Source organism: Symphalangus syndactylus, chromosome 4, assembly GCF_028878055.3.
Source record: "Symphalangus syndactylus isolate Jambi chromosome 4, NHGRI_mSymSyn1-v2.1_pri, whole genome shotgun sequence".
In the NCBI taxonomy this organism is placed as follows: domain Eukaryota; kingdom Metazoa; phylum Chordata; class Mammalia; order Primates; family Hylobatidae; genus Symphalangus; species Symphalangus syndactylus.
Window position 1 is genome coordinate 61,643,752 of NC_072426.2, and position 16,788 is coordinate 61,660,539.

The window sequence follows — 16,788 nt, forward strand, 5'->3', positions numbered from 1 at the left end:
GAAAAGTGGAAAGAAGATTTTGACATGTGAAAAAAATGCAATGAAATATACATCACTCAAATCTACTTGAGTGAAATAAAAAAAGCTGTTACAGATATGCTCTGGAACAAATCCCAACAGAACATAAGCCAGACCCTCTCACTGATTATGTGATACTGTAGACATTTGTGGAAGTTTTGGGCATATTTTTCTTTCAGGAATTATTTGCTATATATAGTAAGATCAATTAAGTTAACTCCAAATAGTAGCCTATACATGGAACAATCTATTAAATAAAGATTAGGGAAGCTAGTTACAAAACTTCACATTTACATATAATATTAAAAATAAAAATAATTCCCAGTTTCACATACCTTGTAAATCGACCACAACATCTCTATGATTAGAAAACTCATAAGAAAAATGGCCATAGGCCAAGCCATATTCTGTGGCTTTGTATTCTGTTTTCACCACTTTCGTGTTATTTGACAATTTTACAAATTCTCCCAGTATGTAAGGCTCCACACTGATACATCCCTTTATTGTCTTGTCCTCTAAAATCTGAAAAATACCAACGAGAAACATTACAGCATAATGGTAAAGGCCATTGTCTTTGGACTTGGGTAAATTTTGGTTTGAACCTAGGCTCTGCCACTTTGCTTCTCTGAGCTTCAATTTCATCATGGGTAAAGTGGGTATAATTATAACTACCTTTTAGGCTTGTTTAAAGGGATTATGCAAGGAAATGCATGTAAAATGCTTAACACGGCATGTGGCATGCCATAGAATTTAAGTTTATTATTATTCACATATTAAACTGCTCACTTAAGATTTAGGCCATGACATGACCTGTCCTGGAGGCTAGGTTACCAGGACATGAAGTTAGATCATGCTCTGGGACTCTAGGTTGAAATATCAGCTTAGGTGTTTCTATGCTACTTTGTGGAGTTGTTTCAAAGGTTAGAGTTAAGGTTTGCAAACTGCCTGGCACAGTGAGTGACATAAAGAAGGTATGAAATGGATGATAATTATTATTACGATTAGGAAAAGATGGGTCTAAAAATGTCTCTGGCCAATGAAAAAATTACTGCAAGTATGAATGCACTAAGGATCTAATATATTCAGGGTAGCAAGGCATGCTTGATTCAAAGAAGAGAAAACTCAATGGGAATATTTGCCTTTATCTATTGAAATGGGTATGTTAGTGAAGAGAGACTGGTCTTCATGGTCCCAGGAGGGAGAGCTGTAATCCATGGATAGAAGTTAGAGAAAGATAGATTTGGGCTAAGTCTAAGAACTTTCTAACAATTAGGATTACTTGAAGGTGAAAGGAGAACAATTATTTTTTCTTGCTGAAGGTGTGTAAGCTTTGACTTAGTAATCACTTGGTTGCAAGGGGTGAGGCCAACAGATGTAAAACAGGATTTATGCATCATGTTGAGGGGATAGTTTGCACCAGATACAATCTTTAGGGTTCTTTCTCTCTTCGAAAGTACAGGGACAATGCACAAGGATAGTTTGCTAAACATGCTAGCCTGAATATGTGGAACCAGATACTCAGATTAATTGATATTCAAGTGTGATTTGGAAGATCCAAATGATGTGTTCAGGATAATCTTACCAGTAATATTGTGGATGGGATGTAGAATATCTGGGTGGGAATGTTTTGTTCATAGAGTCTCTTGTTAAATTCTGTCACATAGTGCTGTGCGGTCATCTGCCGCTCCACATCAGTAAAGTGGTGCCAGAGCCCCTTCTGCTCCTTATAGTCTTTCCCAACATACCTATGAACAAAGAAAATCCACACAACAAAATGCGAAAGTGGTCTTACTATGGAGTAAGAGAGAGGAGATCAAAAGACATATGCAGAAATGCTTGAAAGATCTTTCTCTGCCTTAGACAGTGAATATTAGTTATTCTGACTTATCTCAAGATTCAAATAATTTTGTAAGAGCTACTTGAACAATGGAACACACTCATTCTAGCTGACCTCGAATGATACTGATTATGAAGGGAAAGTGTTGCTTAATGTAGAAATTCTCCAGACCTCTGGTAAGACAAGGGGGTCAGCAAAGTATACTGGAATGTGCATGGATTCTGGAGTCAATATCTTCCACTCCTTGCAGTGTGGCCTTATATAGTCAGTTCATCAATCTGAAGCCTTCCTCTATCCCTTCCTTTTATGATTACTTCATTCTTATAAATACTTATTATCCATCAACACCTATTATGTGTATAACACTGTGCTAGTCTTGAGTGACTCAAAGAAAGTGTGAGACATGATTTGTATATTTCAAGAGCTAATAGCACAGTTGGTGTGGGAAGACACAAGGCAGTAAATGATTACATGCGGAAAGAAGCAAAACAGTGCTGCACTTTACTGTAGTTTATACTTGCTGTAAACTGGTGTGAATTTGTGAGTAATTTCACATGTGCCTAGAGTGACCACCAAAAATCAAGGGGAATTGTTTGAGTCATAGACTTCAACCAGAGTAAACTCTCTCCAGGAATTTCTGAATCCCACATAATAATGGAACTTAAGGAGGCTGTGGTTTTGGCCATTCAGACTCCTGAGGACCAGAAAGGAAATCTGATAGTGGAGGCTGCAGTATGGCCTCAGAAGGCAGCCTGCAGAGGAGCAGTTGTAATAGGGATGCTATACCAGTGCTTTAGGCAGTCCTTCTATGGAGAGACCCCAAGACCTACAGAGGGTTTGAACTAATTCAGAATTTTGTTGACTGATGGCAGAGGTGTGCACAAGAGAGTGAACCCTGTGAGTACTGGCTACTGGAGCATTTCCTGAACATTCTGCCAGAAGACCTCCAGTCCTAGGCAGGGGATCATCAATCTGAGAACAGAGGCCCATATCTTCTCTCATCTTGTACCATTTTTTTTCTGGGATCATTTTTCTTTAGTAAGGATTTGTTCATGGTAAACTGCCATGGTCATTTTTCCTTTTAAGCTGCAAATGTCTTTATTTCGCCTTCCTCCATAAAAGAGAGTTGCACTAAGTATATGACTTCCATTGCCTCTGACTTCCATTGTTGCTACGAAGAAACCAGCTGTAGGTCAAATTGACATTTCTGTGTAGGTAATCTGTCTTTTTTCTTTGACTGCTTTTAAAATGGTTTCTTTGTCCTTAGTGTTTGGAGTTCGACTACTGTGTACCTAGTCAAACTAGGTACACAGGATGTCTGACTGCCCACCTTCTTCCCTTCCTGCTTCCTTCTAGCTTCTTTTCTCCTTTCCCTTCTGTCCTTAGGATTCATTGTGATTTCTGTATTTGAAGGTTAGTGTATTTTGGCAATTCTGAAAAATTACCAGAAAATATCTATTCAAATATTGCTTTTGCTCTCTTGCTGTTATTTTCTTCTGATCAGAAATATATTGAACTCTGTCACTCCATTCTCTACGCCTCTTATTCTCAATTTATTCTCATCTCAGGTCCTCCTACGGTGTACTCTGGTGTATCAGGGCTGCTGTCACAATGTGCCACAAACTGGGTGGTGTAAATAACAGAAATTGATTTTCTCACAGTTCTGAAGCCTACAGTAGTCTAAGATCAAAGTTCCAGTGGGGCCATCATCCTGCTGAAGGCTCTAAGGAAGAATCTGTTTCAGGCTCTCTCCCAGCTTCTGGCAGTTCTTTGCTATGAGGCAACATAACTACAATCTTCACATGGCATTCTCTCTGTGTCTGTGTCTATCTCCAAATTTCCTCTTTTTATAAGGATATCAGTCATATTGGATCAGGGGCCCACCCTACTCAGTATGACTTCATCTTAACTTCACCAATTACATCTGCAATCCCTCTATTTCCAAATAAGATCATGGTCTGAAGTACTGAGAACTTCAATATATGAGTTTTGGGAGATACAATTTAAGCATCAGCACATGCCCCTACTGCTTAGACATGTGATTCTGGGCAATTCCTTAACATCTCTGTGACTCAGTTCCCTCATCTGTAAAGTGAGAATAATAATAGCATCTAACCTCAGAGGGTTTTGTGAAGATTAATTGAATTAGCATATAAATCACTTAAAACAGGGCCTGCCTCGCATATGTTTACCATAATAATAATAATAATAATCAATAATCTTTTCAAGAAATGTATTTCCACTGCTTACAGAGTCACTTGATTTCTCTATTTCTATTTATTTCTTACACTATTTGGATTTGAGCAAATAACAAGGCCAACTTTAAATGAAGAGTTATGGCTTATAGGTCTTTTAAAATATACAAATGATATAAAATTATGTCTTAAATCCAATGAAGACCACCTGTGGTTACTAATTTTTCAGGTGAGATTTTGTTTAAAATTTTTATTAAGAACTAAGGCCAAATCAAAAACTTTCCAGGCATTTACTTCACTGGGGTGTGGTTTTTAAAGATACTCTTTATCCTGGGGATGTAGCCATTCCTGAGTCCCTGCTTGTATGAGTGGTATCTGAACTCATTCCCTTCTGGGTGTAGCTTTTGTCGCTGGCTGCACCCTCACTCCACCCCTGCCTCAAACTCCTATGCGGGATCCCTAAAGGGTTCAGCAATCACTTATATCCCTGAACAGGCTTCATCCCTGGACTCAGGATTTTCCTGCCTTTTATCAGGCTCACCTATTTACTTAAAAGTGTGCTTTTCATAATTTACCTTTTTTGCCAGCATTTTTAGTGAATATTGAAGGCTCTCTGGCCTGTCATGTGGCCAGGAACTTTATTTTTCTTATCAGTACAGTATGGCCAATAATGTTTACCTGATGGTTTTGAGGTCCTGTAGATAAAACATCCAGCAAAACAGCTGATATAATGTGGGTCCTCAGTATATAGTAACTGTTGTTAATCAATTAATAATGAAAAGAAAGAGGAGTAGAAATCTGGAAATACATTTTGGCCAAGTTTTTCAGCCCCTACAAAGTCTCATGAATGATTACTTAACAGAAGGGCAAGGTTAGCTCATCTTACATTAGTTATACAAATGTTTTTAAGTAATACCTCCCCAGAATTTCTTCTTGATGAAGATGATGAACCCAAAAAGCATTTCTTTGTCTGCCTTTTTTCTTCACAGTCAAGTAGTCCCCCAAATAGACAGCAGTTTCCTGGGCTGTCCACAGTTCAGATTTTTTTGAATATTTTAACAAAAGAGCAGCTGGAAAAAAAAGATGAAAATGAATCTTATTTTCAAAAGGACAATTCATGAATAAAGCTGATGTGACACAGGTCCTACACCAGCTCACCTGAAATCTTCACTTTTTTATACATTTTTCTCTAATTTTCATCTCTTCTATGACAACTACAGTATTAAAAAGTTAGTGAGAAATAATAAAAAGGTAACACTTTATAAATTACAATGAGGAATAGCCTTTGGGTCACAAAATCCCTTATTTGTGATGAAAAAGGATTAAGATAAGCATGAAGATTCTATATGAAAGTAGTGGAAAATAAAGGAATTTTAAATCAGAAAACCCCACAGACCATTTTGGGACAAGTGACACATGCTTGCAACTTACTATCATTACCTGGGGATCCCAAATAATAGAAGCTACTACTGATGGCAGCTCTGGGAATCCTAGCATTATATATTCAAGTGCACCCTAATTTTCTCTTCCTTAAGTTGAGAAAGTTTGGAAATCATTTGAGAAAATGTAGCTACTGTAAAAACATGCGAACTCAACTGAAAAAAGGAAAAGATAAGAGGAAAAAGTAGGGGCAGTCTCCACCTTATAGAAAGGAAGAACAGTGCTAAGGAAGAAAGCATCTCTTTGAGGAGAAAGACCCACATGAATCCTAAGGAAGGAGTGCAACACTTTGGTTGAAATTAAAATGAAGTGAACAAAGACTTTTGTCTAGATTGTGAAAATAGATAAATGAATGGGACACATGGGAGAGAAAATACTTAAAGCAAGATAAACTGATAGTTCTGGGAAGGGGATGCCTATGGGCTGGGCGAGATGGTGACCAGGGTTGGGTGACTCAGAGAAGCCAGATGGAAATGGAAGGTGAGTTGTCTGTCCACATGCAGGACAGGTGATAAATTGAGAGAAGAAAAGAGGAAGGGAATCATTGTTCTGTTTCTGCCATTTTGGGCCTTGCTTCCTCTAATGTATTTCATCCATAAATTAGCAAACAATAACAAATAACAAGAAAGCAGTTACCTCATTGTAATAAATGTGATTCCAAAATTGCAGAATCTCACAGTTAGTAAGAAAACCCTATTGCTGGAAATTTTTGCTTTTTTTTGGTGACAACGTGATTCGTATTTTAGTCCGACTTCAAGGTGGCAGGCAAAACATTGGAATACTCTGAAGCAGAAGCTCTTAACAGTGGCTTTAAGCAGAATCACCAGAGAGCTCATAACAAATAATGATCCCTGAGACCGCACTCCAGACCCATTAGATGGAAATCTCTGGGGTGAGGCACTGGAAGTTTTTAAAAGCTCCCCAGAAGGTTCTCATGTGGCACCAGGGTTGAGAACTGCTATTTAGTAGCCAGTGCTTAGCAATCCATGTAGTTTGTTTCTTCTGGGATGTGCTTCACAATCTTTTTTTTTTTTAATCAGTCAAATCATTTTTCTGTATAGTAGGAGGGCATTTTGAGGTGATTCCTGGGCTAAGAGAAGAATCTCCTTCTGTCTTCCTCTCAGCTTCTCTACCACTTTTAAGCTGTGTTAGACATTGACTACTAGGTGGCTCCAGCCCAGGCTTCCTGCTTTGGGCAGTGACATTGGGCTGTTCCTTAGGCAAGAAGTAGCTGCTGATTGCAACAGTAGGGGTACTGTAGTCTGGAAGTTTTTATCCCCCCTAAATTCACATGTCGAAGTTCTAACCCACAAGGTGATGGTGTTGGGAGCTGGAGACTTTGGGAGGCGATTAGGTCCTGAGGGGTAGATTCCTCATAGATGGGATGAGTGCCCTGATAAAAGAGACCCCAGAGAAACCCTTCCCCCTTCCACTATGTGAGGACACAGAGAAAAGGCGCTGTCAATGAACCAGAAAGCAGTACCTTCATCCTGGACTTCCAGGCTCCAGAATTATGAAGAATAAATTTCTGTTGTTCATATGCTACCCAGTTGATGGCATCTTGTTATAGCATCATGAATGCAAGATGAGGACGCACTTGACCAACCAACTGGCTGGCAAGAAACCACTTAGGTAGACAGGTGTAAAAAGGCTCTGCCCAATAGAAAGATGATATTTAACTAGGTCAAACCGTGTCCCCATAGAATTCTAATGGGGAAAGATAGAGAAAAATCAGTTGGTTGGTAAAAAGACTCGAAGGAGAAGATAGATGCTGAGCAGATAATATGGTATCCAGCCTGTTAAAACCACCTGATTGGTAATGAGAATCAATGAAGAAGATAGATGCTGAGTGGATGAGACAGCCTCCAGAGCTGTTTTCAACCCTTAGTGATAGCTGTGCCAGAGTCCTCTAAGTTTCCTGTCTCCCTCACTACCTTGTGTGTCCTTAGAGCAAACCTCAAGCATGCAAGGTAGTCTGAGCAAGCCTCTTTACTTTACAACCATTAAGGTCCATCACACGGAGTGAGGGAGACCCCTGAAGTATACATTTCTCTGTGAACTCACAAAGCACACCAGGAGTCTATACCTTTCATGAGCTTTAAGTGATCTACATACCAAGCTCTTCAGAGTGCCCCAACATAGCTGCTTCCTGAGGGGGGAACTACTGAAAAGGTTTTACTTACTATGTGCTCGGTGGAGTTGACTGGGCTTAAAAACCCCCGTATTCTCTAGTCTCTGAAACAGCCAATCATGCCTCACTCCTGCCAAGAGCTTTTCAAAGTCATCAGGTTGCAAGGTGCGAGCCTCAAGGATCTCTTGCCTCGTCTTTCCCGGCAATGAAACCCAAGAACTCCCACTGGAATTCAGATAGGACCAAGGGCTGTCCCCCTCAGAAGAATTGCTGGAAAATGCAGGTGATTTCAGCCACCACGCCGAGGATGAGCTGGAGTTCTGGCTGCAGTTTAGCACGTTTCCAGGCTGATTTCCTTCCTCTGTGGTAGTGCAGTCCTCGCTGAGGACAGGGAAGAGGATGTTACCGCTTACAGAGGAATTGGGGATCTCCGCCCTCTGACCAGGCGGCTGTCTCAGAGTGCACAGTCTATGAGAGCCGTGACCATTTGTACAGGGAACATCCGTGCTGTTCAGCAGTTGCCCCTCCTCATCCACTGTGGAGGCATCAGGGTCGATGCCCTGCTCTGTGACTGGGCCACCACTTTTTCTGGAGTCAGGATTTTGAACAGGCCAATTAGGGGTGAAGGAGCTATATGGCAGCATGGAAATGTTTCCCAGAGAATTGTGCAGGACCCTGTGAAAATCTAAGGGTGCATCTTCGGTGCTTTCTGCTGTTTCTCCTTCTGGGTCAACCCAGAAGGGACTAGCTTTAAATGTAGGGTCTGAGCCTCTTTCACTAATTTCTTCTCCCTGCTCTTCCCCCTGCCTGTCTTTGGCATCACAGTTGGTTTCTGGAAACTCATCAATTATTTCAAAGGCTTCTTCTTTTTGGACTGAAGGATGTGTGCCCATATTCTTGGGGCTATCAGAATCAGAAGACCAAGAAGCAGAACCATATGAGGGTCTGGAGTGAGCAGAAGTATTTCTGGGTCCCATATTTCTGACTTCCTGGATACCTTCTGGAGCTCCTTCTAGAAGCCCTGCACCAGAGGCCAAGAAAGTGCCTGGGGTATTATGAGGTGAGAAGGGTGTCAAGGGCATCTGTTTGTGCAGCTGATTTTGAGAAGGCTCCAAATTGTCATTGTTGGGTTCCTGAAGAGAGAGATCATGAAGCTGTGAAAACAACGAATGCACAGCTCTGCCTTCCCTGTCATTCTCTGGCTCCTCAGACAAGGCAGTGGAACACTGAGTGTCCACCAGATGTTCTTTGCCAGGCTCTTTTCTGGCTGACCTGTCATCAATGTGATAATTCACTTCCTCCCAGCTTGCAGAGGAACTAAACCCTGATAAGTTGCTCCAAGCACTGGAACTCTGGCTGCCACTCAGAGACTTATTGAAAATAGCTCCTTCACCATTGCTGTAGTCTGATGGCTCAGTCTCAGTCTCCACATATTGATCCAGGGAGACTTGAAATGCATCAGAATGGGTCCAGTTTCTCCTTCCTCCCCTTCTGAGTTCTCTCTGAACATTCTTACCCATTAGGGAGGAAGATATTCCTGTGGCTCTTTGACAATGTGGCTTTTCTTGAGTAGTACTCACAGTATCTATGTTTTTTGTTTCTGTTTTTAGAGCCGTGATACAGACTCCTGTTTTTGCATCTTTCTGTTCATTTTTGTTGTTTCCACAATCACTTTCAAATACTTCACACACCGAAGTATGGTGCTGTGAATAGGTGTCAAGGATTTTTTGGAAATCCCCTTGCCCACGTAAGATAAGTTTATCTAACCTGCACTTGAAACTCTCTGGAACATAAGATCTGTCATCTACATTTGAGAAGCTTTGAACTTGTAAATGTTCCTTCACCTGGGCAATCACAGACACAATTTCTTGAGACAGAGCTTCTCTGTCCTGACTTCTGGAGGAAGTGCTGAAATTGTACAGCTTCCCCATTGCTTCCTTACAGAGCTGACTTGCTGCATGGACCGTCCCTGTCTCCCCATGGAGCCTTCTGTGCACTGTGGTGAGACCGAAAGCAGCTTTGACAAAGCTGTGAAGCTCCTGTTTCCCAGTAACAGGCTCATCATCTCTCTTGGTGAGGAGGCCAATCTCAAAGGCCTCTTTGGCTTCACACAGATAAAAGTTTTTCATTTCTGGAGGACAGTCATTTGAACTACTATATGACAATAAACACGTGCCACGGATATTCTGGGAAAAATACCAAATACCAAATTAGATATTGAATTGAAAACTGGAAGTGAATCAGGACAAACTTTTCATTTCTGGAGGACAGTCATTTGAAATATTATAGAAAAATGAACATATGCCACATACATTCTAAGGAAAAAGTACAGGCAAACATTGAGTTAAGGACCCGAGGCCTTTTTGGTGAATCAGAAGCAGGGATGGGGATATAAGCGACTGGCTGGCATGAAGGGGTAAGAAATTAGCTTCAATTACCATCCTATTGTATCTTTGATACTTTTTTTTTTTTTTTTTTTTTTTTTTTTTTTTTTTTTTGAGACGGAGTCTCGCTCTGTCGCCCAGGCTGGAGTGCAGTGGCGCAATCTCGGCTCACTGCAAGCTCTGCCTCCCGGGTTCACGCCATTCTCCTGCCTCAGCCTCTCCGAGTAGCTGGGACTACAGGCGCCCGCCACCACGCCCGGCTAATTTTTTGTATTTTTAGTAGAGACGGGGTTTCACCGTGGTCTCGATCTCCTGACCTCGTGATCCGCCCGCCTCGGCCTCCCAAAGTGCTGGGATTACAAGCGTGAGCCACCGCGCCCGGCCGATACATTTTGATTAAAGATGATAGGCTTGTATTTGTTGCTGTTGTTAGTTTTAACAGAGTCTATCCATGGAAATGGATATAAGTTTCTCTATGCAAATAAGGATGCTATATATGAATACATCATTCATTTAATAGTCGAAACAACAGGGCATTGGTTTCCAAATGTATCTGTTCATTTGAATCACCTGGACAATATTCCAAAATTAAAGATTTTTGGATACCAACCCCAGAGATTTGCATTTAGTGGATCTAGGGTGGAGCTCAGAAATGTGTAGTATTTTTTTCTTTTCTTTTTCTTTTTTCTTTTTCGAGATAGGGTCTTGTTCTGTTACCCAGGGTGGAGTGCAGTGGTGCAATCTCAGCTCACTGCAAACTCAACCTTCCAGGCTCAGGTGATCCTCCCATCTCAGCCTCCCCAGTACCTGGGACTATAGGCGCATACCACCACACCTGGCCAATTTTTATTTTTTAATTTTTTGTAGAGACAAAGTCTCACCATGTTGCTCAGGCTAGTCTTGAAATGTTGGGCTCAGGCCATCCTCCTACCTTGGCCTCCCAAAGTGTTGGGATTACAGGCATAAGCCACCATGCCTGGCAGGAATACGTATTTTGAGAAGGTTCCTTGGGTGATTTTGATGTGCACTCAGGCTTGGGAACCATTGCTTCACAACAGACAACATTCTATCCTTGGGCTGAATTAATTTAGCTCCTAGTAGGCTGTCAAAACTCTGACCAATAAAATTTTTCCATATGTGGTGTGGAGTCTTATCACAATTGCCACTGATGAGACACAAAGCCTATTTGAAGGTTAAACCTTTCCCTTCTCACTGGTTACATCAGAAAGCACCCTGGGAGAGGTCCTGTGGGGGTTTGAGGAGTGGCTGCATTCTGTTTACCACAGCTGTGAGCACGAAGAGCGGTGTGTAGGCACTGAAGGCAGCTGCCAGCTTGCAGGCTTCTGCAGCGGACAGCAAATGGTGGTCAAACTCCTTCAGCAGGCTCTGTGAGAAAACAGGAGGGTAAGTGGAATGGAGATAATTAATTATCGATGAGCAAAAAACAGGCTATGAAATGGTTTTGCTTTTCTTTCATGATTTCAAGGGACTCCTCACTGCAACCCGTTCAGAACAGTGTCAAGAAAGAGTAAGCGGGTCTAAAGACCAAAAGGTGTTGACTTTCCTTTTTCCCAGCAGACACACACCTGCACAAAATAATTTGGGTGAGCTTCTTTGGAGGATGGTGGCAGTTCTTCGTTCAAAGGAACTGAACATTTTGCAGCCATATTAATTGATTTCTGTACTGCTCTTGGCAAAGAGCCCTTTAATTGATGATTTCACAGAAATTAGAATTCATTTATTAATTCTATAAATATGTAAGGAGTACCTCCACATTCCAGGGCCTGTTCTAGACACAGGGGAGATAGCAGACAGTGAGCCCTCATGGAGCTTACTTTCTGTTGTGGGGGTGGGATCAGTCAATATACAAAACAAGTAAAGTGCATAGTATTTGAGATTATGATAAGTGTTCTGGAGAGAAAATAAATGGAGAAGGGGTTAGGGAGGTCCAGGATGGGAAGGAAGTTTGCAATTTTAAATGGTCATCAGGGATAACTTCAGTGAACAAGGAACATGATCCTCCTGTTTTGGTCAAACAGAAAAAGCAACATCGTAGATTCAGATTACCATCAGCAAGCTGTATGTGTTCTTTTGCTACACTAATTAGTATTGAGCATGATTACCATTGTGATTTAATGGTATCTTTAATAATGGGTCTTGAATAAAAATGGCAATATAGACAATGATAAAAACTCCATTTAAGCACAATGTGAAGAACAGCAGAACATCCTTGTCACTTCTCTGGGCTGGTCAGAGATTTGGGCTCAGCTCCCAGTTCTCTCTCTTACTGGTTGTGTAAACTGCAGAGATTAGTTAGTTTCTCTGCACTGCATTTTATTTTTCTCTAAAATGGAATGATACACTTTGCTCTACCCTCCTCATAGGGTTTTATGTGGATATACATATACTTTCTTGAGTCGTAAAGTGATATATAAAAATTAGCAGTCATTATTATCAAGGACGAAAGCCTGGAACAAGGGACTGATGCTCTGATTTGAACAGATGGTGATTACAAAGTTTTAAAATTATTACCCCTTTATCATCAAGATGGCCCAAGTTTGGAAACTGAATTTTGTGATACTTTGAAAGGAAAGAAGTGAGGCTCAAAATCATTTTGTTGATATTCATTCATTCATTCATTCATTCACCAGTAACTTTCTGAGCACTCTCTGAGTGTCTAGGCGCTCTCCCAGTGCTAGGCGCTGGGATAATAAAGCCAAATAGGACCCCACAAGACTCCTCCCCAGGATTCCCCCCATTTGTCTAGGAGGGGCAGCACTGAGCTCCCTGCCTCCCAATCTCCCGAGAAAGACACCCACTAACCAACCACCAAGGACACCATTGACAGTTTTACAGGTGATGCCACTCAGTGTTATGATAATTACCAAATTAATTTGTGGATTGTTTTTAAACTTTTCATAATCGTTCTTGCTCATGGAAACAAAGATGTCTGCCAGTATACCTAGCGACGTGGAGAGGCCCTGTAAGAAAAACACAGACAAGTCACAGATTGGGAATTCACAGTGGATTACTGCTCTCATCCATGGCCTAAAGGCTATGATTATCCCTCCATATGAACTGTTTGCCTATTAATATTTTATTACTATGACATTGGAGATACTATTTTTAAAAATCAACATATAATAATTATACATGTTTATGGGATACAATGTGACATTTTGACATATATATACATTGTGTAATAATTAATGCCCTGACTTGGAGATACTTTTAAATTGGCTGCCACAGAGCTTGAAAGATCAACACATCCTAGGGCACATGGGCCTAAAGTAAACACAGCTACTTCTCAGTTGGGTTTCACTGGATGATCAATACTAACTTGTCCCTACTGCTAGGCCTGAATAACTGGCCCAAGGAAGAGTTCATATCACAGCCTGTATTGTAAAAGAATCGTAGACAGCAATTGCTTACACAGCTCAGGGAAATGTAATAACCAGATGTTTCAGATAATGAGACTATTCCCACAGAATTCCAGAAAATGAAAATGTCAAGTAGGAAGGCAGGTGACCTTTCTCAATTTCTTGAATAAAGGTGCTATATAAACAATTGAAGTCTTCACCCACTCAACTCAAGAAAACTGATTTTACATATGAGCAACTTGGTCATCTCAACTTTGCTATGCAATCAAGTAAAGACGAAATATATAACAAAACAGATAAATGAATGGACCAGTAGAGATAAATATATAAATGGACAGTTACAAATGATTATAAAAACACCATCTATGCGCCAAGAGTCTAGCTGTGAGTGAGGATGAAGCAAGACCCAGAAGTACTAACTGTACCTGGCCCTATGCTTGTGAAAAATAAATAAAAATAGGACAGATGAAATCGATATATGAGAAATGGAATTGTGTCATAAAGAGATAATCATCCAAAGACAAATACAGGAAAGGAGAAAAAGAAGCACTAGACAAACCACCTTTTTATCCGGCTGAGGAAGTGCCAAATATCCTACAATGGAGGCCCATATTAACTCTGCTGCTTCGTACCACATCCCTGAAAAAAAAAGAGGGGCAGGAAGAGGGACAGGGGGGGAACAGCTAGTATCTGTGCTCTTGTATGAGAGAAAATCTTTGAAAACGAATACAGAAACAAGGCTCATTAGATTCTGTTAGGAAAACTCAGGCTTAGATTAGACTGACACAGCAATGTTTTTCCAGTTGTAATATAGACAATTTTTCCATTTCAGTGGGAAACAGAATTATTATATATTCGTATTTATAACATGTGTAATATATGTAGTTATCTCAGTTTTTTACAAAAATAATAATTGCCACCTCCTGTTAAAATTTCTCAAACCCTTATTTTGCATTCTAAAGTATATTAGCATTCTATAAACTTGAAAAATTCATGAATACCTTAAGGAATGAGCAAAAACAGTGTCACAGTGGGTATAGTATAAGGTGTCACCATATCACATGGAGACCTGCTGAACTGAGTCAGGTGCTAGAAATAACACTGGGAACCCTACAGTTAACATTACAATATACAACCATGAACCTATCTAACTCACTAGAAAAAAAAAAACATTTTATTAATATTTGTGACACTCCTAGGATCTTAAATGCCATTCTCTTTTCGATGAGGAAACTAAGGCAAGTGGAAATTAACAATTTTAGCCAGATAAAAGAAGAAAATTCCGCAGTGAAACCATGCAGCCAGGCTTTGTAAATGAGCCTTGAGAAATGCAAGTTTTAGATGATGGTACCTAGCTTTTGCAGAATCTGCCCTCTGATCTGTATACAGACTGACTGCACCAGGACCTTGTCACTTTCATTTCTGTACAGCCAGGTACCTAAAAGAAAAGAGGAAAAATTCTCTTGAATTATCAGAGATATAGCCTTGCAAATTAAAATTATTTTCACAGAAGTCTTCATGAGCACATGTGACATCATTTTGAGAGACAATCTCGTCTCTACATTTAGAATCAGTTCCAAACTTCTTGCTGTAGCCTAAGGCTCTGCAGGAACTGACTCCTGTCTGGTCTCCAGTTCCCCCACTTACTCTCTGTCCACTCTATTTTGCCTCCTTGTTATAGGGCTGGCCTGTTGCTTCATGGCAGCTGCACTTACCACTAGCCCTGCTTGGGATTCTCTTTCCTCTGGCTTCTTAAGAGGCCAGATCCTTCTCCTTCGGTCTCAGCCTCAATGCTTTTCCTCAAAGGCCTCCACAGATTAATATTTCTACACTGTTACCCCCACTGTCTTATGGTTGCTTTGCAGAGGGTGGGGTGGATCCCATCTGAGAAAAATTTGTTTGGATGTCAAAACTGATGACTCCACACATGTACCAAGAGGTATGAGAAGATTTATTCCTCACATAATGAGACCTTCTAGGGTAAGTCAGGCTGGCACCCAAGCTGCTCCTTTGACTCAGGCAGGGAGTGGTGAGTGGCTTTGCTTTTCACTGTGATTGGGGTGTGGGGCTGGGTAAAGGTTCCTGTAAGCTGGGTTTGGGTGTGTGGATGAAAGGGCTTTTTGTTGTTTGTTTGTTTGTTTTAATCGGCCTGTCCAGTGTGAGGCAAAAGTAAAAAAGGCTGTGGCCTGAAAACTGTCAGTGGTCAAACATCAAAAATAGAGGCAGACTCTTTACTACCCCCTCACTATTCTCTGTCACATCGGATAATATTTATTTTCTTCCTAGCTTTGAATCCTTGTGTGTGTGTGTGTGTGTGTGTGTGCGTGCACGCGTGCGCACACGCGCACATGATGGCAAGAGTGTATATTGTAGTTTAGTGATGGTGGCCACAAGTGAGCGGTGTGTGGTTAATATTTGGATTCCAAACTGTCTCCCCACTAGAAATGTCCACAAGTTTCAGGGAGTTTGAGACCTCACATCTAAGCATGCTGTTTAAAAGTCCAGTGGAAACTGTGCTCAACTGATTGGTAAACTTGCTAACTTAAATGCCCAGAAATTCAGACAAGATATCTGAAGGCTTAAGTTATTTGTTACCTAACTATTAGGACTTGCTTCCTTTCATGGATAATTAAATATTGAAAGAAAATCCATTTTGAAACAAGTTTTTATTAAAGTTCTTATGTACCAAAAATCAAATCTATTTTCTGAACCATTTAAATCAATAAAGCCGAAGCAGACTCTTCTGAACTTAGAGGCTTTTATTTCCAATCACAATTTTGTTTAAAAGCGCCGTTGAACCTTTCTAACGCCCACTGACTTATCTGCCTTGACAGTGACTGTCCATTAGATAACACACTCTGTACGGAAGCAGGCCAATAGTAGGTTCCCTGTCTCGGTTTTTTTTTTTTTTTTTTTTTAACTTAGAGAAAACAGAGACACAGAGACGTAAGCTGCTTGATCAAAGCTTCTTCATTCATCAGTGGCAAAGCCAGCTCCAGATAGCTCTGGAAACATCTAATGTATAGTAACTATTAAGTCACTAAGTTGTTATTAAATGAGTGTTCTGTTCGGGGCTGAGGTAAAGGTCATTGTGAAGATATGAAAGTACTCACCTGTTGCTCCATTGTTGCTTATTAGACTGCTCAGAATATACTCTGCTTTTAAAAGTTTTCCTGAAAAGCAGCAACCAAATGCCACACAATTAGCTTTGAACATGCACTTAATTACAAGTCGTTCATGTTCTAAGATTGATATATTGCAGCAGGAACTGTAACCTCCTTTGGAAGCATTCCATTTTATAATTTAAAATCAATAATGACATCATCTATAAAACTGAGAAAGATGAAGTTTTCCTAAGTTGGTAAGGTGGGAAGTTGGACAGTATCTGAAATGGCAATTAGAT

The 16,788-nt window shown here is 40.6% G+C and overlaps 1 protein-coding gene across 18 annotated transcripts in view; it reads right to left on the reverse strand.

Annotated features, from left to right (window-relative positions):
* ALPK1 (alpha kinase 1) overlaps positions 1–16,788 on the reverse strand; it is a 158,556-nt gene that overhangs the window by 1,551 nt on the left and 140,217 nt on the right. For 13 of the 18 annotated variants that reach the window (XM_055274850.2, XM_055274853.2, XM_055274847.2 and 10 more), the window contains 9 exons: positions 16,499–16,558; positions 14,737–14,823; positions 13,948–14,024; positions 12,891–12,986; positions 11,287–11,391; positions 7,674–9,807; positions 4,967–5,120; positions 1,601–1,763; positions 354–540 (listed from right to left, as the gene is read on the reverse strand). In XM_055274850.2, coding sequence (XP_055130825.1) covers positions 354–540; positions 1,601–1,763; positions 4,967–5,120; positions 7,674–9,807; positions 11,287–11,391; positions 12,891–12,986; positions 13,948–14,024; positions 14,737–14,823; positions 16,499–16,558 — 3,063 coding nt within the window. The remainder of the gene's footprint in view (positions 1–353; positions 541–1,600; positions 1,764–4,966; positions 5,121–7,673; positions 9,808–11,286; positions 11,392–12,890; positions 12,987–13,947; positions 14,025–14,736; positions 14,824–16,498; positions 16,559–16,788) is intronic. The other 5 variants (XM_063637990.1, XM_055274855.2, XM_063637988.1 and 2 more) reach the window with 1 other exon arrangement.